This window comes from Oncorhynchus kisutch, linkage group LG2 (genome assembly GCF_002021735.2).
Source record: "Oncorhynchus kisutch isolate 150728-3 linkage group LG2, Okis_V2, whole genome shotgun sequence".
Classification (NCBI taxonomy): Eukaryota; Metazoa; Chordata; class Actinopteri; order Salmoniformes; family Salmonidae; genus Oncorhynchus; species Oncorhynchus kisutch.
In genome coordinates this window covers 78,121,374-78,144,836 of record NC_034175.2, presented here as the reverse complement: position 1 = coordinate 78,144,836, position 23,463 = coordinate 78,121,374, and the positions used below count along the sequence as shown (strand labels likewise).

General features: G+C 47.9%; 1 protein-coding gene across 1 annotated transcript in view; it reads right to left on the bottom strand.

The window, feature by feature from the left end:
* The window catches only part of abcb6b (ATP binding cassette subfamily B member 6 (LAN blood group) b), a 60,295-nt gene that overhangs the window by 10,590 nt on the left and 26,242 nt on the right, over positions 1–23,463 (bottom strand). The window contains exons 13-16 of the mRNA XM_031803374.1: positions 15,028–15,202; positions 14,842–14,954; positions 13,004–13,098; positions 2,426–2,494 (exon numbers count right to left, since the gene is read on the bottom strand). Of these exons, the coding sequence (XP_031659234.1) occupies positions 2,426–2,494; positions 13,004–13,098; positions 14,842–14,954; positions 15,028–15,202 (452 nt within the window). The remainder of the gene's footprint in view (positions 1–2,425; positions 2,495–13,003; positions 13,099–14,841; positions 14,955–15,027; positions 15,203–23,463) is intronic.

The window sequence follows — 23,463 nt, the reverse complement described above, 5'->3', positions numbered from 1 at the left end:
CAGGGCGGTAGTCATGAGTAATACGGGGTGGTAGTCATGAGTGATACGGGGTGGTAGTCATGAGTGATACAGAGCGGTAGTCATGAGTGATACAGGGTGGTAGTCATGGATACAGAGCGGTAGTCATGAGTGATACGGGGCAGTAGTCATGGATACAGAGCGGTAGTCATGAGTGATACGGGGTGGTAGTCATGAGTGATACGGGGTGGTAGTCATGAGTGATACAGGGTAGTAGTCATGGATACAGGGAGGTAGTCATGAGTGATACGGGGCGGTAGTCATGAGTGATACGGGGTGGTAGTCATGGATACAGGGAGGTAGTCATGAGTGATACGGGGCGGTAGTTATGAGTGATACGGGGTGGTAGTCATGAGTGATACGGGGCGGTAGTCATCAGTGATACGGGGTGGTAGTCATGGATACAGGGCGGTAGTCATGAGTAATACGGGGTGGTAGTCATGAGTGATACGGGGTGGTAGTCATGAGTGATACAGAGCGGTAGTCATGAGTGATACAGGGTGGTAGTCATGGATACGGGGCGGTAGTCATGAGTGATACGGGGCGGTAGTCATGAGTGATACAGAGTGGTAGTCATGAGGGATACAGGGTGGTAGTCATGGATACGGGGCGGTAGTCATGAGTGATACGGGGCGGTAGTCATGAGTGATATGGGGTGGTAGTCATGAGTGATACGGGGTGGTAGTCATGAGTGATACAGGGTGGTAGTCATGAGTGATACAGGGCGGTAGTCATGAGTAATACGGGGTGGTAGTCATGAGTGATACGGGGTGGTAGTCATGAGTGATACAGAGCGGTAGTCATGAGTGATACAGGGTGGTAGTCATGGATACAGAGCGGTAGTCATGAGTGATACGGGGCAGTAGTCATGGATACAGAGCGGTAGTCATGAGTGATACGGGGTGGTAGTCATGAGTGATACGGGGTGGTAGTCATGAGTGATACAGGGTAGTAGTCATGGATACAGGGAGGTAGTCATGAGTGATACGGGGCGGTAGTCATGAGTGATACGGGGTGGTAGTCATGGATACAGGGAGGTAGTCATGAGTGATACGGGGCGGTAGTTATGAGTGATACGGGGTGGTAGTCATGAGTGATACGGGGCGGTAGTCATCAGTGATACGGGGTGGTAGTCATGGATACAGGGCGGTAGTCATGAGTAATACGGGGTGGTAGTCATGAGTGATACGGGGTGGTAGTCATGAGTGATACAGAGCGGTAGTCATGAGTGATACAGGGTGGTAGTCATGGATACAGAGCGGTAGTCATGAGTGATACGGGGCAGTAGTCATGGATACAGAGCGGTAGTCATGAGTGATACAGAGCGGTAGTCATGAGTGATACAGGGTGGTAGTCATGGATACAGAGCGGTAGTCATGAGTGATACGGGGCAGTAGTCATGGATACAGAGCGGTAGTCATGAGTGATACGGGGTGGTAGTCATGAGTGATACGGGGTGGTAGTCATGAGTGATACAGGGTGGTAGTCATGAGTGATACAGGGTGGTAGTCATGGATACGGGGCGGTAGAGTAATTGTTTAGCCTGCTAGCTTATGTTTTTATATGTTGTGTATCTTTCCTATATCCACTTCCAGTTCTGTCTGGTTTGTTTAAACACAAAGCTAGCGCCCATCTAGTTTAGATGCTCCTCGCTCTACATACCTTCATTATTTTAACACCAAAGCATCATGGGAACTGTAGTAATCTCAGTATTCTAACAGCCAAGCATCATGGAAGCTGTAGTAATCTCAGTATTCTAACAGCCAAGCATCATGGGAACTGTAGTAATCTCAGTATTCTAACAGCCAAGCATCATGGAAACTGTAATAATCTCAGTATTCTAACAGCCAAGCATCATGGGAACTGTAGTAATCTCAGTATTCTAACAGCCAAGCATCATGGTAACTGTAGTAATCTCAGTATTCTAACAGCCAAGCATCATGGTAACTGTAGTAATTGAATAATTTTGGGCAATTTGGATAACTAGGGCCACTAAAACCTTTCTCTGGAGTCGTGGAGACAAGCTGTGGAACGTTCCTTTAACTCTCTCTTTTCAAAGACACCTCTTAAAACAGTTTCTCACAGATTTGTTGAAAGCGCAAGAACGAAATGCAGCAATGAGATGGGAACAAGAGGTCAAGTTTGCTCAGCAAACGTGCAAATGACTGTATAGTAAAAGCCTGTTTCTACCAGTAGAATAGAACCCAATGGAACAGTTTTGTGCTTTCAGTTGTACAGCAAGGGAACAGCTCTCGGCATAATGGAAAATCACACCAGGACACTATTTCACAGGTAGTGGCACCCTCTACTACACTGAAGCTGGAGGTTAACTGCCTGACAGACTGGATCTTTTGAAAGTGTATAGCATCTTGTATAGGGTTTACTATCACTAAAGCCAGTTACTCACCTCCCTCTCTCGGCAATCTGGCCATCATGGACTACCAGGATCTGGTCTGAGCCAACGATGGTTGACAGTCTGAAACAAAACACAATAACATGCACTTCAGCAAGAATGACTTGGTTAGAACCAGCATCGGTGTAGAATGGAACACTATAAGAATGACCTGGTTAGAACCAGCATCGGTGTAGAATGGAACACTATAAGAATGACTTGGTTAGAACCAGCATCGGTGTAGAATGGAACACTATAAGAATGACTTGGTTAGAACCAGCATCGGTGTAGAATGGAACACTATAAGAATGACTTGGTTAGAACCAGCATCGGTGTAGAATGGAACACTATAAGAATGACTTGGTTAGAACCAGCATCGGTGTAGATGGAACACTATAAGAATGACTTGGTTAGAACCAGCATCGGTGTAGAATGGAACACTATAAGAATGACTTGGTTAGAACCAGCATCGGTGTAGAATGGAACACTATAAGAATGACCTGGTTAGAACCAGCATCGGTGTAGAATGGAACACTATAAGAATGACTTGGTTAGAACCAGCATTGGTGTAGAATGGAACACTATAAGAATGACCTGGTTAGAACCAGCATCGGTATAGAATGGAACACTATAAGAATGACGTGGTTATAACCAGCATCAGTGTAGAATGGAACACTATAAGAACTTGGTTAGAATCAACTTATACTGCTTTCATCTTAATGGTATTAGATGCTAATGGTGCTATCATCTTAATGGTATTAGATGCTAATGGTGCTATCATCTTAACGGTATTAGATGCTAATGGTGCTATCATCTTAACGGTATTAGATGCTAGTGGTGCTATCATCTTGTCATCTTAACGGTATTAGATGCTAGTGGTGCTATCATTTTATCATCTTAACGGGATTAGATTCTAGTGGTGCTAACATCTTAACGGTATTAGCTGCTAGTGGTGCTCTCATTTTATAATCTTAACGGGATTAGATGCTACTGGTGCTATCATCTTAACGGTATTAGATGCTAGTGGTGCTATCATCTTAATGGTATTAGATGCTAGTGGTGCTATCATCTTAACGGTATTAGATGCTAGTGGTGCTATCATTTTAATGGTATTAGATGCTAGTGGTGCTATCATTTTAATGGTATTAGATGCTAGTGGTGCTATCATCTTAATGGTATTAGATGCTAGTGGTGCTATCATCTTATCATCTTAACGGGATTAGATGCTAGTGGTGCTATCATCTTAACGGTATTATATGCTAGTGGTGCTATCATTTTATCATCTTAACGGGATTAGATTCTAGTGGTGCTATCATCTTAATGGTATTAGATGCTAGTGGTGCTATCATCTTAACGGTATTAGATGCTAGTGGTGCTATCATCTTAACGGTATTAGATGCTAGTGGTGCTATCATCTTAACGGTATTAGATGCTAGTGGTGCTATAATCTTAACGGTATTAGATGCTAGTGGTGCTATCATCTTAATGGTATTAGATGCTAGTGGTGCTTTCATCTTAACGGTATTAGATGCTAGTGGTGCTATCATCTTATCATCTTAACGGTATTAGATGCTAGTGGTGCTATCGTCTTTTCTTCAATATTTAATCTAGACCTTGATCAAAGGAAGGCTTATCCATGTTTCCACCTAGGTTGCGTCTGAAATGGCACTCTATTCCCTTTATAGGGCACTACATTTGACCAGGGCCCATAGGACAACATACTGCTCAACCAACAGCAGTAACTTTGTATCTTAAAACAAACAAAAAAATGGTACATTATGTTGCCGCTGCCATCTCTTATTAATATGTATATAATTTCTGAACATCAGAACTGCGATTGGACAACTGGACAAATCCTTTTTTTCCTTTAACGAGTCTGACGAGCCCGACGCGAATGATACAGTGCTCTCCCAGGAACAGGCCCAGGAACAGGCCCAGGAACAGGCCCAGATCCCCGTGATTTGTGTGAAGAAAAAGGGGCCAGAGGGCGGGCTGCCTCCTGAGAATTCATAGGCGATCTAATAAACCCCCACTTCCTTCCATTCTCCTAGCAAACCTGCAATCTTTGGAGAATAAAATCAATGACCTACGCAGAAGATTAAACTACCAACGGGACATTCAAAACTGTAATATCTTATGTTTCACAGAGTCGTGGCTGAACGACAACATTAAAAACATACAGCTGGTGGGTTATACACTATCAGCAGGATAGAAGAGCAGCCTCTGGTAAGACAAGGGGCAGCGACTATGTAGTTTTGTAAACAACTGCTGGTGCACGATATCTAAGGAAGTCTGAAGCTATTGCTTGCCTGAGGTAGAGTATCTCATGATAAGCTGTAGACCACACTATCTACCTAGAGTTTTCATCTGTATTTTTCGTAGCTGTTTTACATACCACCACAGACTGTACTGTACTGCACCATAAGCAAACAAGAAAACGCTCACCCAGAGACGGCGCACCTAGTAGCCGGTGACTTTAATTCAGGGAAACTTAAATCCGTTTTACCAAATTTCTATCAGCAAGTTAAATGTGCAACCAGAAGGAAAACAATTCTACACCATCTTTACTCCACACACAGAGACGCATACAAAGATCTCCCTCGCCCTCCATTTAGCAAACCTGACCATAATTCTATCCTCCTGATTCCTGCTTACAAGCTAAAATTAAAGCAGGAAGCACCAGTGACTAGATCAATGGAAGGTCAGTGGAAGCAGATGCTACAGGACTGTTTTGCAGCACATTCTGGAATATTTTCTGTGATTCCTCCGATGGCATTGAAGAGTACACGACATCAGTCACTGGCTTTATCAATAAGTGCATTGATGATGTCGTCCCCACTGTGACTGTACGTACATACCCCAACCAGAGGCCATGGATTACAGGTAGCATTCGCACTGAGCTAAAGGGTAGAGCTGCCGCTTTCAAGGAGTGGGACTCTAACGTGGAAGCTTATATGAAATCCCGCTATGCCCTCCGATGAACCATCAAACAGGCAAAGCGTTAATTCAGGACTAAGATCTAATCGTACTACACCGGCTCTGACACACGTAGGATGTCTGTAATACCAACATGTTTTAAAGCAGACCACCATAGTCCCTGTGCCCAAGAACACTAAGGTAACCTGCCTAAATGACAACCAACCCGTAGCACTCATGTCTGTTGCCATGAAATGCTTTGAAAGGTTGGTCATGGCTCACATCAACACCATTAGCCCAGAAACCCTAGACCCACTCCAATTTGCATACCGCAACAGATCCACAGATGATGCAAACTCTATTGCACTCCACACTGCCCTTTCCCACCTGGACAAAAGGAACACCTATGTGAGAATGCTGTTCATTGACTACAGCTCAGCGTTCAACACCATAGTGCCCTCAAAGCACATCACTAAGCTCTCTGCTACCGCACGGCAAGCGGTACCGGAGCGCCAAGTCTAGGTCCAAAAGGATTCTAAACAGCTTCTACCCCCACATAAGACTCCTGAACATCTAATCAAATGGTTACCCAATTTGCATTGTTCCCCCCCCCCTCTACATTGCTGCTACTCTCTGTTGTTATCATCTATGCATAGTCATTTAATTACTCTACCTACATGTACATATTACCTCAACTAACCGGCGCACACTGACTCTATACCGGTACCCCCTGTATATAGCCTCCACATTGACTCTGTACCGGTACCCCCCTGTATATAGCCTCCACATTGACTCTGTACCGTAATACCCTGTATATAGCCTCCACATTGACTCTGTACCAGGAGCCCTGTATATAGCCTCCACATTGACTCTGTACCAGTACCCCCTGTATATAGCCTCCACATTGACTCTGTACCGGTACCCCCTGTATATAGCCTCCACATTGACTCTGTACCGGTACCCCCTGTATATAGCCTCCACATTGACTCTGTACCGGTACCCCCTGTATATAGCCTCCACATTGACTCTGTACCGGTACCCCCTGTATATAGCCTCCACATTGACTCTGTACCGGTACCCCCTGTATATAGCCTCCACATTGACTCTGTACCGGTACCCCCTGTATATAGCCTCCACATTGACTCTGTACCGGTACCCCCTGTATATAGCCTCCACATTGACTCTGTACCGGTACCCCCCTGTATATAGCCTCCACATTGACTCTGTACCGTAACACCCTGTATATAGCCTCTACATTGACTCTGTACCGTAACACCCTGTATATAGCCTCCACATTGACTCTGTACCGTAACACCCTGTATATAGCCTCCACATTGACTCTGTACCGTAACACCCTGTATATAGCCTCCACATTGACTCTGTACCGTAACACCCTGTATATAGCCTCTACATTGACTCTGTACCGTAACACCCGGTATATAGCCCCCACATTGACTCTGTACTGTAACACCCTGTATATAGCCTCCACATTGACTCTGTACCGTAACACCCTGTACATAGCCCCCACATTGACTCTGTACTGTAACACCCTGTATATAGCCTCCACATTGACTCTGTACCGGTACCCCTGTATATAGTCTTCACATTGACTCTGTACCGGTACCCCCTGTATATAGCCTCCAAATTGACTCTGTACCGGTACCCCCTGTATATAGCCTCCACATTGACTCTGTATCGGTACCCCCTGTATATAGCCTCCACATTGACTCTGTACCGGTACCCCCTGTATATAGCCTCTACATTGACTCTGTACCGTAACACCCTGTATATAGCCTCCACATTGACTCTGTACTGGTACCCCCTGTATATAGCCTCCACATTGACTCTGTACCGGTACCCTGTATATAGCCTCTACATTGACTCTGTACCGGTACCCCCTGTATATAGCCTCCACACTGACTCTGTACCGGTACCCCCTGTATATAGCCTCCACATTGACTCTGTACCGGTACCCCCCTGTATATAGCCTCCACCTTGACTCTGTACCGGTACCCCCTGTATATAGCCTCCACATTGACTCTGTACCGGTACCCCCCTGTATATAGCCTCCACATTGACTCTGTACTGTAACACCCTGTATATAGCCTCTACATTGACTCTGTACCGTAAAACCCTGTATATAGCCTCCACATTGACTCTGTACCGTAACACCCTGTATATAGCCTCCACATTGACTCTGTATCGGTACCCCCTGTATATAGCCTCCACATTGACTCTGTACCGGTACACCCTGTATATTGCCTCCACATTGACTCTGTACCGGTACCCCCTGTTTATAGCCTCCACATTGACTCTGTACCGGTACCCCTGTATATAGCCTCTACATTGACTCTGTACCGTAACACCCTGTATATAGCCTCCACATTGACTCTGTACTGGTACCCCCTGTATATAGCCTCCACATTGACTCTGTACCGGTACCCTGTATATAGCCTCTACATTGACTCTGTACCGGTACCCCCTGTATATTGCCTCCACATTGACTCTGTACCGTAACACCCTGTATATAGCCTCCACATTGACTCTGTACCGGTACCCCCTGTATATAGCCTCCACATTGACTCTGTACCGTAACACCCTGTATATAGCCTCCACATTGACTCTGTACCGTAATACCCTGTATATAGCCTCCACATTGACTCTGTACCGTAATACCCTGTATATAGCCTCCACATTGACTCTGTACCGGTACCCCCTGTATATAGCCTCTACATTGACTCTGTACCGTAACACCCTGTATATAGCCCCCACATTGACTCTGTACTGTAACACCCTGTATATAGCCTCCACATTGACTCTGTACCGGTACCCCCTGTATATAGTCTTCACATTGACTCTGTACCGGTACCCCCTGTATATAGCCTCCACATTGACTCTGTATCGGTACCCCCTGTATATAGCCTCCACATTGACTCTGTACCGGTACCCCCTGTATATAGCCTCCACATTGACTCTGTACCGGTACCCCCTGTATATAGCCACTACATTGACTCTGTACCGTAACACCCTGTATATAGCCTCCACATTGACTCTGTACTGGTACCCCCTGTATATAGCCTCCACATTGACTCTGTACCGGTACCCTGTATATAGCCTCTACATTGACTCTGTACCGGTACCCCCTGTATATAGCCTCCACATTGACTCTGTACCGGTACCCCCCTGTATATAGCCTCCACATTGACTCTGTACCGGTACCCCCTGTATATAGCCTCCACATTGACTCTGTACCGGTACCCCCTGTATATAGCCTCCACATTGACTCTGTACCGGTACCCCCCTGTATATAGCCTCCACATTGACTCTGTACCGTAACACCCTGTATATAGCCTCTACATTGACTCTGTACCGTAACACCCTGTATATAGCCTCCACATCGACTCTATACCGTAACACCCTGTATATAGCCTCCACATTGACTCTGTACCGGTACCCCCTGTAAATAGCCTCCACATTGACTCTGTACCGTAACACCCTGTATATAGCCTCTACATTGACTCTGTACCGTAACACCCTGTATATAGCCCCCACATTGACTCTGTACTGTAACACCCTGTATATAGCCTCCACATTGACTCTGTACCGGTACCCCCTGTATATAGCCTCCACATTGACTCTGTACCGGTACCCCCCTGTATATAGCCTCCACATTGACTCTGTACCGTAACACCCTGTATATAGCCTCTACATTGACTCTGTACCGTAACACCCTGTATATAGCCTCCACATCGACTCTATACCGTAACACCCTGTATATAGCCTCCACATTGACTCTGTACCGGTACCCCCTGTAAATAGCCTCCACATTGACTCTGTACCGTAACACCCTGTATATAGCCTCTACATTGACTCTGTACCGTAACACCCTGTATATAGCCCCCACATTGACTCTGTACTGTAACACCCTGTATATAGCCTCCACATTGACTCTGTACCGGTACCCCCTGTATATAGTCTTCACATTGACTCTGTACCGGTACCCCCTGTATATAGCCTCCAAATTGACTCTGTACCGGTACCCCCTGTATATAGCCTCCACATTGACTCTGTATCGGTACCCCCTGTATATAGCCTCCACATTGACTCTGTACCGGTACCCCCTGTATATAGCCTCCACATTGACTCTGTACCGGTACCCCCTGTTTATAGCCTCCACATTGACTCTGTACCGGTACCCCCTGTATATAGCCTCTACATTGACTCTGTACCGTAACACCCTGTATATAGCCTCCACATTGACTCTGTACTGGTACCCCCTGTATATAGCCTCCACATTGACTCTGTACCGGTACCCTGTATATAGCCTCTACATTGACTCTGTACCGGTACCCCCTGTATATAGCCTCCACATTGACTCTGTACCGGTACCCCCCTGTATATAGCCTCCACATTGACTCTGTACCGGTACCCCCTGTATATAGCCTCCACATTGACTCAAACTACTCAAACTCAGGACACCTACACCACCCGATGTCACAGGAAGGCCATAAAGATCATCAAGGACAACAACCACCCGAGCCACTGCCTGTTCACCCCGCTATCATCCAGAAGGTGAGGTCAGCACAGGTGCATCAAAGCAGGGACCGAGAGACTGAAAAACAGCTTCTATCTCAAGACCATCAGACTGTTAAACAGCCACCACTAACATTGAGTGGCTGCTGCCAACACACTGACTCAACTCCAGCCACTTTAATAATGGGAATTGATGGGAAATGATGTAAAATATATCACTAGCCACTTTAAACAATGCTACCTAATATAATGTTTACATACCCTACATTATTCATCTCATATGTATATGTATATACTGTACTCTATATCATCTACTGTATCTTTATGTAATACATGTATCACTAGCCACTTTAACTATGCCACTTTGTTTACATACTCATCTCATATGTATATACTGTACTCAATACCATCTACTGTATCTTGCCTATGCCGTTCTGTACCATCACTCATTCATATATCCTTATGTACATATTCTTTATCCCCTTACACTTGTGTCTATAAGGTAGTAGTTTTGGAATTGTTAGCTAGATTACTTGTTGGTTATTACTGCATTGTCAGAACTAGAAGCACAAGCATTTCGCTACACTTGCATTAACATCTGCTCACCATGTGTATGTGATCAATAAAATGTGATTTGATTTTGATTTGACTCTGTACCGGTACCCCCCCTGTATATAGTCTCCACATTGACTCTGTACCGGTACCCCCCCTGTATATAGTCTCCACATTGACTCTGTACCGGTACCCCCTGTATATAGTCTCCACATTGACTCTGTACCGGTACCCCCCTGTATATAGTCTCCACACTGACTCTGTACCGGTACCCCCTGTATATAGTCTCCACACTGACTCTGTACCGGTACCCCCTGTATATAGCCTCCACATTGACTCTGTACCGGTACCCCCTGTATATAGTCTCCACACTGACTCTGTACCGGTACCCCCCTGTATATAGTCTCCACACTGACTCTGTACCGGTACCCCCCTGTATATAGTCTCCACACTGACTCTGTACCGGTACCCCCTGTATATAGCCTCCACATTGACTCTGTACCGGTACCCCCTGTATATAGTCTCCACACTGACTCTGTACCGGTACCCCCTGTATATAGTCTCCACACTGACTCTGTTCCGGTACCCCCTGTATATAGTCTCCACACTGACTCTGTACCGGTACCCCCTGTATATAGTCTCCACATTGACTCTGTACCGGTACCCCCTATATATAGTCTACTACACCTGTTGTATTCAGCATTTCACTGTGAGGTCTACTACACCTGTTATATTCAGCATTTCACTGTAAGGTCTACTACACCTGTTGTATTCAGCATTTCACTGTAAGGTCTACTACACCTGTTGTATTCAGCATTTCACTGTAAGGTCTACTACACCTGTTGTATTCAGCATTTCACAGTGAGGTCTACTACACCTGTTGTATTCAGCATTTCACTGTAAGGTCTACTACACCTGTTGTATTCAGCATTTCACTGTAAGGTCTACTACACCTGTTGTATTCAGCATTTCACAGTGAGGTCTACTACACCTGTTGTATTCAGCATTTCACTGTGAGGTCTACTACACCTGTTGTATTCAGCATTTCACTGTAAGGTCTACTACACCTGTTGTATTCAGCATTTCACTGTAAGGTCTACTACACCTGTTGTATTCAGCATTTCACTTTAAGGTCTACTACACCTGTTGTATTCAGCATTTCACTGTAAGGTCTACTACACCTGTTGTATTCAGCATTTCACTGTGAGGTCTACTACACCTGTTGTATTCAGCATTTGACTGTAAGGTCTACTACACCTGTTGTATTCAGCATTTGACTGATAAAATATGATTTTATTTGATATCTAGGAGACAGCAGAGAGAAGTGGGGGACATGTTGTAGAGGTATTTTCATTTTCATTCATTTGCATTGGCAAGACTGGTTTGATAATGTAACCTATGAATTAAAGAATAAAGTCAGGGATTTTGATGCAAGACTGGAGTCAGGATTTTGGGTTTCAGTGGGATTGGAAAGGAAGGACCGGAGAACATAGACTTTTCCATCATGGCCTCTGAATCGTTAACAGACTTCATGTCTGTGACAGAGGTGCCTATGTAATGAATTGTGTATAGGACTATCAAATTTGGGACTGTCTGAAAGTGTCACAATGACCGCTCGAAGAGGCACACAAGATCAGGGGATTTAGAGCTGAGGCAGCTGGATGTCTGTCTGGCACTCTTTCTGTTTTCATGCCCTTAAACTGACACTGCGTCCCAAACAGGCACCCTATTCCCTTTAGTCAGATACCCTATTCCCTTTGGTCAGGTACCCTATTCCCTTTGGTCAGGTACCCTATTCCCTTTGGTCAGGCACCCTATTCCCTTTGGTCAGATACCCTATTCCCTTTGGTCAGGTACCATATTCCCTTTGGTCAGGTACCCTATTCCCTTTGGTCAGGTACCCTATTCCCTTTGGTCAGGTACCCTATTCCCTTTGGTCAGGTACCCTATTCCCTTTAGTCAGATACCCTATTCCCTTTAGTCAAAGAACCTATTCCCTTTAGTCAGATACCCAATTCCCTTTGGTCAGGTACCCTATTCCCTTTGGTCAGGTACCCTATTCCCTTTGGTCAGATACCCTATTCCCTTTGGTCAGGTACCCTATTCCCTTTGGTCAGGTACCCTATTCCATTTAGTCAGATACCCAATTCCCTTTAGTCAGATACCCAATTCCATTTGGTCAGGTACCCTATTCCCTTTGGTCAGGTACCCTATTCCCTTTGGTCAGGTACCCTATTCCCTTTAGTCAGATACCCTATTCCCTTTAGTCAGATACCCTATTCCCTTTGGTCAGGTACCCTATTCCCTTTAGTCAGATACCCAATTCCCTTTGGTCAGGTACCCTATTCCCTTTGGTCAGGTACCCTATTCCCTTTGGTCAGGTACCCTATTCCCTTTGGTCAGGTACCCTATTCCCTTTAGTCAGATACCCAATTCCCTTATGCATCCTGAGATTTAAAGGCCAGAAACACACAGTGTTAGGGGTCGATCTGTGACATTACATCACTGTAAACACATGTAGACAGCTGGGAGACACAGGGTACATCTGTTAACACAACAGCTGATGACTGACTGGCTCTCTGAAAGCGTTACCTGTGCGTTACTACTATAGTGGTCCTGTTGGCACAGACTTTGGAGAGTGAAGCCTGGATGTTGCGTTCTGTCTGTGTGTCCAGGGCTGACGTGGCCTGCAGAGAGAGCGAGAAAGACAGGGAGAGAGAGAGACAGAGAGAGTTAGTACGTGGCCTGCAGAGAGAGAGACAGGGAGAGAGAGACAGGGAGAGAGAGAGACAGGCAGAGAGAAAGACAGGGAGAGAGAGAGACAGGGAGAGAGAGAGACAGGGAGAGAGAGACAGGGAGAGAGAGAGAGAGAGGGGTAGTATGCAGCCTGCAGAGAGAGAGACAGGGAGAGAGAGAGAGGGGTAGTATGTAGCCTGCAGAGAGAGAGACAGGGAAAGAGAGAGACAGGGAGAGAGAGAGACAGGGAGAGAGAGAGACAGGGGGAGAGAGAGAGGGGTAGTATGTAGCCTGTAGCATAGAAAATAATAACATGGGAGCAACATGAGAATATAACAAAAAGTTATGATATGAAGTCTATCAGACTGTAAGTCCTATTGTTTCCCAACCAGCAGGGTTTGGCTGCAATTCAACAGAAACCTCAGAACACACATTATTGGTTTCCAGCTCAAAGAACCATTGGCCCTTCTATCTACAGCAAAGCAATGTAAAGCTAGGTTGAGGACCTGTGTGACAGAGACGAGGAGGGTTTTATACACACATGGTCCCTGACATGACTCCCCCCTGCCCCCCCCACCTGCCCTCCTCCCTCCTCCTGCCCTCCTCCCTCCCACCTGCCCTCCTCCCTCCTCCTGCCCTCCTGCCCTCCTCCCTCCTCCTGCCCTCCTCCCACCTGCCCTCCTCCCTCCCACCTGCCCTCCTCCCTCCTCCTGCCCTCCTGCCCTCCTCCCTCCTCCCTCCTCCTGCCCTCCAGCCCTCCACCCTCCTCCCTCCTCCTGCCCTGCTCCCTCCTCCTGCCCTCCTCCCACCTGCCCTCCTCCCACCTCCTGCCCTCCTCCCTCCCACCTGCCCTCCTCCCTCCTCCTGCCCTCCTGCCCTCCTCCCTCCTCCCTCCTCCTGCCCTCCTCCCTCCCACCTGCCCTCCTCCCTCCTCCTGCCCTCCTGCCCTCCTCCCTCCTCCTGCCCTCCTCCCTCCTCCTGCCCTCCTCCCTCCTCCTGCCCTCTTCCCCCCTGCCCCCCCCATCTGCCCTCTTCCCCTCTGCCCTCCCACCTGCCCTTTTCCTCCCTGCCCTCCTCTCTCCCCCCTGCCCTCCTCCCTTCCACATGCCCTCTTCCCCCCTGCCTTCCCACCTGCCCTCTTCCCCCCTGCCCCCCTCCCTCCCACCTGACCTCTTCCCCCCTGCCCTCCTCCCTCCCACCTGCCCTCTTCCCCCCTGCCCTCCTCCCTCCCACCCGCCCTCTTCCCCCTGCCCTCCTCCCACCCATCTGCCCTCTTCCCCCCTGCCCTCCTCCCTCCCACCTGCCCTATTCCCCCCTGCCCTCCTCCCTCCCACCTGCCCTCTTCCCCCCTGACCTCCTCCCTCCCACTTGCCCTCTTCCTCCCTGCCCTCATCCCTCCCACCTGCCCTCTTCACCCCTGCTCCCCCCACCTGCCCTCTTCCCCCCTGCCCTCCTCCCTCCCACCTGCCCTCTTCCCCCCTGCCCTCCTCCCTCCCACCAGCCCTCTTCCCCCCTGCCCTCCTCCCTCCCACCTGCCCTCTTCACCCCTGCTCCCCCCACCTGCCCTCTTCCCCCCTGCCCTCCTCCCTCCCACCTGCCCTCTTCCCCCCTGCCCTCCTCCCTCCCACCAGCCCTCTTCCCCCCTGCCCTCCTCCCTCCTACCAGCCCTCTTCCCAACCCCCCCTATCTCTGACCTCATCCAGCAGTATAATACGGGGGTCCTTCAGGATTGTACGGGCGATGGCTACTCTCTGTTTCTCTCCTCCACTCAGCTTCAGACCCCTCTCTCCCACCTGGGTCTCATACCCTGTGGAGACAACACACATTATCCTCCTCGTCCTCCTCGTCATCTTCATCATCTTCATCATCCTCTTCCTCACCCTCGGGCAGTGACAGGATCTTGTAGTGTATGTCCGCAGCGAGGGCAGCCTCCTCCACCTCCTGGTCGCTAGCGGGAATGCGTCCGTACCGGATGTTGTTTCTTATGCTGTCATTGAAGAGCACCGTGTCCTGAGGAACCACACCGATGTAGGAGCGGAGAGAGGTCTGGGTCACCTATAGCCAGGGATGGTACAGACTAGGATTACAGAGAAAGGTCTGGGTCACCTATAGCCAGGGATGGTACAGATTAGGATTACAGAGAGAGATCTGGGTCACCTATAGCCAGGGATGGTACACATTAGGATTACAGAGAGAGGTCTGGGTCACCTATAGCCAGGGATGGTACAGATTAGGATTACAGAGAGAGGTCTGGGTCACCTATAGCCAGGGATGGTACAGATTAGGATTACAGAGAGAGGTCTGGGTCACCTATAGCCAGGGATGGTACAGATTAGGATTACAGAGAGAGGTCTGGGTCACCTATAGCCAGGGATAGTACAGATTAGGATTACAGAGAGAGAGGTCTGGGTCACCTATAGCCAGGGATGGTACAGATTAGGATTACAGAGAGAGAGGTCTGGGTCACCTATAGCCAGGGATGGTACAGATTAGGATTACAGAGAGAGGTCTGGATCACCTATAGCCAGGGATGGTACAGATTAGGATTACAGAGAGAGAGGTCTGGGTTACCTATAGCCAGGGATGGTAAAGATTAGGATTACAGAGAGAGGTCTGGGTCACCTATAGCCAGGGATGGTACAGATTAGGATTACAGAGAGAGGTCTGGGTCACCTATAGCCAGGGATGGTACAGATTAGGATTACAGAGAGAGAGGTCTGGGTCACCTATAGCCAGGGATGGTACAGATTAGGATTACAGAGAGAGGTCTGGGTCACTTATAGCCAGGGATGGTACAGATTAGGATTACAGAGAGAGGTCTGGGTCACCTATAGCCAGGGATGGTACAGATTAGGATTACAGAGAGAGGTCTGGGTCACCTATAGCCAGGGATGGTACAGATTACGATTACAGAGAGAGGTCTGGGTCACCTATAGCCAGGGATGGTACAGATTAGGATTACAGAGAGAGAGGTCTGGGTCACCTATAGCCAGGGATGGTACAGATTAGGATTACAGAGAGAGAGGTCTGGGTCACCTATAGCCAGGGATGGTACAGATTAGAATTACAGAGAGAGGTCTGGGTCACCTATAGCCAGGGATGGTACAGATTAGGATTACAGAGAGAGAGGTCTGAGTCACCTATAGCCAGGGATGGTACAGATTAGGATTACAGAGAGAGGTCTGGGTCACCTATAGCCAGGGATGGTACAGATTAGGATTACAGAGAGAGGTCTGGGTCACCTATAGCCAGGGATAGTACAGACTAGGATTACAGGGAGAGGTCTGGGTCACCTATAGCCAGGGATGGTAAAACTAGGATTACAGAGAGAGGTCTGGGTCACCTATAGCCAGAGATGGTACAGATTAGGATTACAGAGAGAGGTCTGGGTCACCTATAGCCAGAGATGGTACAGACATGGATTACAGAGAGAGGTCTGGGTCACCTATAGCCAGGGATGGTACAGATTAGGATTACAGAGAGAGGTCTGGGTCACCTATAGCCAGGGATAGTACAGATTAGGATTACAGAGAGAGAGGTCTGGGTCACCTATAGCCAGGGATGGTACAGATTAGGATTACAGAGAGAGAGGTCTGGGTCACCTATAGCCAGGGATGGTACAGATTAGGATTACAGAGAGAGGTCTGGGTCACCTATAGCCAGGGATGGTACAGATTAGGATTACAGAGAGAGGTCTGGGTCACCTATAGCCAGGGATGGTACAGATTAGGATTACAGAGAGAGAGGTCTGGGTCACCTATAGCCAGGGATGGTACAGATTAGGATTACAGAGAGAGGTCTGGGTCACTTATAGCCAGGGATGGTACAGATTAGGATTACAGAGAGAGGTCTGGGTCACCTATAGCCAGGGATGGTACAGATTAGGATTACAGAGAGAGGTCTGGGTCACCTATAGCCAGGGATGGTACAGATTACGATTACAGAGAGAGGTCTGGGTCACCTATAGCCAGGGATGGTACAGATTACGATTACAGAGAGAGAGGTCTGGGTCACCTATAGCCAGGGATGGTACAGATTAGGATTACAGAGAGAGAGGTCTGGGTCACCTATAGCCAGGGATGGTACAGATTAGAATTACAGAGAGAGGTCTGGGTCACCTATAGCCAGGGATGGTACAGATTAGGATTACAGAGAGAGAGGTCTGGGTCACCTATAGCCAGGGATGGTACAGATTAGGATTACAGAGAGAGGTCTGGGTCACCTATAGCCAGGGATGGTACAGATTAGGATTACAGAGAGAGGTCTGGGTCACCAATAGCCAGGGATGGTACAGATTAGGATTACAGAGAGAGGTCTGGGTCACCTATAGCCAGAGATGGTACAGATTAGGATTACAGAGAGAGGTCTGGGTCACCTATAGCCAGGGATGGTACAGATTAGGATTACAGAGAGAGGTCTGGGTCACCTATAGCCAGGGATGGTACAGATTAGGATTACAGAGAGAGGTCTGGGTCATCTATAGCCAAGGATGGTACAGATTAGGATTACAGAGAGAGGTCTGGGTCACCTATAGCCAGGGATGGTACAGACTAGGATTACAGAGAGAGGTCTGGGTCACCTATAGCCAGGGATGGTACATATTAGGATTACAGAGAGAGAGGTCTGGGTCACCTATAGCCAGGGATGGTACAGATTAGGATTACAGAGATAGGTCTGGGTCACCTATAGCCAGGGATGGTACAGATTAGGATTACAGAGAGAGGTCTGGGTCACCTATAGCCAGGGATGGTACAGACTAGGATTACAGAGAGAGGTCTGGGTCACCTATAGCCAGAGATCGTACAGACTAGGATTACAGAGAGAGGTCTGGGTCACCTATAGCCAGGGATGGTACAGATTAGGATTACAGAGAGAGGTCTGGGTCACCTATAGCCAGAGATGGTACAGACTAGGATTACAGAGAGAGGTCTGGGTCACCTATAGCCAGGGATGGTACAGATTAGGATTACAGAGAGAGGTCTGGGTCACCTATAGCCAAAGATGGTACAGATTAGGATTACAGAGAGAGGTCTAGGTCACCTATAGCCAGAGATGGTACAGACTAGGATTACAGAGAGAGGTCTGGGTCACCTATAGCCAGAGATGGTACAGATTAGGATTACAGAGAGAGGTCTGGGTCACCTATAGCCAGAGATGGTACAGATTAGGATTACAGAGAGAGGTCTGGGTCACCTATAGCCAGGGATGGTACAGATTAGGATTACAGAGAGAGGTCTGGGTCACCTATAGCCAGGGATGGTACAGATTAGGATTACAGAGAGAGGTCTGGGTCACCTATAGCCAGAGATGGTACAGATTAGGATTACAGAGAGAGGTCTGGGTCACCTATAGCCAGAGATGGTACAGACATGGATTACAGAGAGAGGTCTGGGTCACCTATAGCCAGGGATGGTACAGATTAGGATTACAGAGAGAGGTCTGGGTCACCTATAGCCAGGGATGGTACAGATTAGGATTACAGAGAGAGGTCTGGGTCACCTATAGCCAGAGATGGTACAGATTAGGATTACAGAGAGAGGTCTGGGTCACCTATAGCCAGAGATGGTACAGACTAGGATTACAGAGAGAGGTCTGGGTCCCCTATAGCCAGAGATGGTACAGATTAGGATTACAGAGAGAGGTCTGGGTCACCTATAGCCAGAGATGGTACAGATTAGGATTACAGAGAGAGGTCTGGGTCACCTATAGCCAGATATGGTACAGACTAGGATTACAGAGAGAGGTCTGGGTCCCCTATAGCCAGAGATGGTACAGATTAGGATTACAGAGAGAGGTCTGGGTCACCTATAGCCAGAGATGGTACAGATTAGGATTACAGAGAGAGGTCTGGGTCACCTATAGCCAGGGATGGTACAGATTAGGATTACAGAGAGAGGTCTGGGTCACCTATAGCCAGGGATGGTACAGATTAGGATTACAGAGAGAGGTCTGGGTCACCTATAGCCAGAGATGATACAGATTAGGATTACAGAGAGAGGTCTGGGTCACCTATAGCCAGGGATGGTACAGATTAGGATTACAGAGAGAGGTCTGGGTCACCTATAGCCAGGGATGGTACAGATTAGGATTACAGAGAGAGGTCTGGGTCATCTATAGCCAGGGATGGTACAGATTAGGATTACAGAGAGAGGTCTGGGTCACCTATAGCCAGAGATGGTACAGATTAGGATTACAGAGAGAGAGGTCTGGGTCACCTATAGCCAGGGATGGTACAGATTAGGATTACAGAGAGAGGTCTGGGTCACCTATAGCCAGGGATGGTACAGATTAGGATTACAGAGAGAGGTCTGGGTCACCTATAGCCAGGGATGGTACAGATTACGATTACAGAGAGAGGTCTGGGTCACCTATAGCCAGGGATGGTACAGACTAGGATTACAGAGAGAGGTCTGGGTCACCTATAGCCAGGGATGGTACATATTAGGATTACAGAGAGAGAGGTCTGGGTCACCTATAGCCAGGGATGGTACAGATTAGGATTACAGAGATAGGTCTGGGTCACCTATAGCCAGGGATGGTACAGATTAGGATTACAGAGAGAGGTCTGGGTCACCTATAGCCAGGGATGGTACAGACTAGGATTACAGAGAGAGGTCTGGGTCACCTATAGCCAGAGATCGTACAGACTAGGATTACAGAGAGAGGTCTGGGTCACCTATAGCCAGGGATGGTACAGATTAGGATTACAGAGAGAGGTCTGGGTCACCTATAGCCAGAGATGGTACAGACTAGGATTACAGAGAGAGGTCTGGGTCACCTATAGCCAGGGATGGTACAGATTAGGATTACAGAGAGAGGTCTGGGTCACCTATAGCCAAAGATGGTACAGATTAGGATTACAGAGAGAGGTCTAGGTCACCTATAGCCAGAGATGGTACAGACTAGGATTACAGAGAGAGGTCTGGGTCACCTATAGCCAGAGATGGTACAGATTAGGATTACAGAGAGAGGTCTGGGTCACCTATAGCCAGAGATGGTACAGATTAGGATTACAGAGAGAGGTCTGGGTCACCTATAGCCAGGGATGGTACAGATTAGGATTACAGAGAGAGGTCTGGGTCACCTATAGCCAGGGATGGTACAGATTAGGATTACAGAGAGAGGTCTGGGTCACCTATAGCCAGAGATGGTACAGATTAGGATTACAGAGAGAGGTCTGGGTCACCTATAGCCAGAGATGGTACAGACATGGATTACAGAGAGAGGTCTGGGTCACCTATAGCCAGGGATGGTACAGATTAGGATTACAGAGAGAGGTCTGGGTCACCTATAGCCAGGGATGGTACAGATTAGGATTACAGAGAGAGGTCTGGGTCACCTATAGCCAGAGATGGTACAGATTAGGATTACAGAGAGAGGTCTGGGTCACCTATAGCCAGAGATGGTACAGACTAGGATTACAGAGAGAGGTCTGGGTCCCCTATAGCCAGAGATGGTACAGATTAGGATTACAGAGAGAGGTCTGGGTCACCTATAGCCAGAGATGGTACAGATTAGGATTACAGAGAGAGGTCTGGGTCACCTATAGCCAGATATGGTACAGACTAGGATTACAGAGAGAGGTCTGGGTCCCCTATAGCCAGAGATGGTACAGATTAGGATTACAGAGAGAGGTCTGGGTCACCTATAGCCAGAGATGGTACAGATTAGGATTACAGAGAGAGGTCTGGGTCACCTATAGCCAGGGATGGTACAGATTAGGATTACAGAGAGAGGTCTGGGTCACCTATAGCCAGGGATGGTACAGATTAGGATTACAGAGAGAGGTCTGGGTCACCTATAGCCAGAGATGATACAGATTAGGATTACAGAGAGAGGTCTGGGTCACCTATAGCCAGGGATGGTACAGATTAGGATTACAGAGAGAGGTCTGGGTCACCTATAGCCAGGGATGGTACAGATTAGGATTACAGAGAGAGGTCTGGGTCATCTATAGCCAGGGATGGTACAGATTAGGATTACAGAGAGAGGTCTGGGTCACCTATAGCCAGAGATGGTACAGATTAGGATTACAGAGAGAGAGGTCTGGGTCACCTATAGCCAGGGATGGTACAGATTAGGATTACAGAGAGAGGTCTGGGTCACCTATAGCCAGGGATGGTACAGATTAGGATTACAGAGAGAGGTCTGGGTCACCTATAGCCAGGGATGGTACAGATTACGATTACAGAGAGAGATCTGGGTCACCTATAGCCAGGGATAGTACAGATTAGGATTACAGAGAGAGGTCTGGGTCACCTATAGCCAGGGATGGTACAGATTAGGATTACAGAGAGAGGTCTGGGTCACCTATAGCCAGAGATGGTACAGATTAGGATTACAGAGAGAGAGGTCTGGGTCACCTATAGCCAGGGATGGTACAGATTAGGATTACAGAGAGAGGTTTGGGTCACCTATAGCCAGGGATGGTACAGATTAGGATTACAGAGAGAGGTCTGGGTCACCTATAGCCAGGGATGGTACAGATTAGGATTACAGAGAGAGGTCTGGGTCACCTATAGCCAGGGATGGTACAGATTAGGATTACAGAGAGAGGTCTGGGTCACCTATAGCCAGGGATAGTACAGATTAGGATTACAGAGAGAGGTCTGGGTCACCTATAGCCAGGGATAGTACAGATTAGGATTACAGAGAGAGGTCTGGGTCACCTATAGCCAGGGATGGTACAGATTAGGATTACAGAGAGAGGTCTGGGTCACCTATAGCCAGGGATGGTACCGATTAGGATTACAGAGAGAGGTCTGGGTCACCTATAGCAAGTGATGGTACAGATTAGGATTACAGAGAGAGGTCTGGGTCACCTATAGCCAGGGATGGTACAGATTAGGATTACAGAGAGAGAGGTCTGGGTCACCTATAGCCAGGGATGGTACAGATTAGGATTACAGAGAGAGGTCTGGGTCACCTATAGCCAGGGATGGTACGGATTAGGATTACAGAGAGAGGTCTGGGTCACCTATAGCCAGGGATGGTACAGATTAGGATTACAGAGAGAGGTCTGGGTCACCTATAGCCAGGGATGGTACAGATTAGGATTACAGAGAGAGAGGTCTGGGTCACCTATAGCCAGGGATGGTACAGACTAGGATTACAGAGAGAGGTCTGGGTGACCTATAGCCAGGGATGGTACAGATTAGGATTACAGAGAGAGGTCTGGGTCACCTATAGCCAGGGATGGTACAGATTAGGATTACAGAGAGAGGTCTGGGTCACCTATAGCCAGGGATGGTACAGATTAGGATTACAGAGAGAGGTCTGGGTCACCTATAGCCAGGGATGGTACACATTAGGATTACAGAGAGACGACTGGGTCACCTATAGCCAGGGATGGTACAGATTAGGATTACAGAGAGAGGTCTGGGTCACCTATAGCCAGGGATGGTACAGATTAGGATTACAGAGAGAGGTCTGGGTCACCTATAGCCAGGGATAGTACAGATTAGGATTACAGAGAGAGGTCTGGGTCACCTATAGCCAGGGATGGTACAGATTAGGATTACAGAGAGAGGTCTGGGTCACCTATAGCCAGGGATGGTACAGATTAGGATTACAGAGAGAGGTCTGGGTCACCTATAGCCAGGGATGGTACAGATTAGGATTACAGAGAGAGAGGTCTGGGTCACCTATAGCCAGGGATGGTACAGATTAGGATTACAGAGAGAGAGGTCTGGGTCACCTATAGCCAGGGATAGTACAGACTAGGATTACAGAGAGAGGTCTGGTTCACCTATAGCCAGGGATGGTACAGATTAGGATTACAGAGAGAGGTCTGGGTCACCTATAGCCAGGGATGGTACAGATTAGGATTACAGAGAGAGGTCTGGGTCACCTATAGCCAGGGATGGTACAGATTAGGATTACAGAGAGAGGTCTGGGTCACCTATAGCCAGGGATGGTACAGATTAGGATTACAGAGAGAGGTCTGGGTCACCTATAGCCAGGGATGGTACAGATTAGGATTACAGAGAGAGGTCTGGGTCACCTATAGCCAGGGATGGTACAGATTAGGATTACAGAGAGAGGTCTGGGTCACCTATAGCCAGAGATGGTACAGATTAGGATTACAGAGAGAGAGGTCTGGGTCACCTATAGCCAGAGATGGTACAGATTAGGATTACAGAGAGAGGTCTGGGTCACCTATAGCCAGGGATGGTACAGATTAGGATTACAGAGAGAGGTCTGGGTCACCTATAGCCAGGGATAGTACAGATTAGGATTACAGAGAGAGGTCTGGGTCACCTATAGCCAGGGATGGTACAGATTAGGATTACAGAGAGAGAGGTCTGGGTCACCTA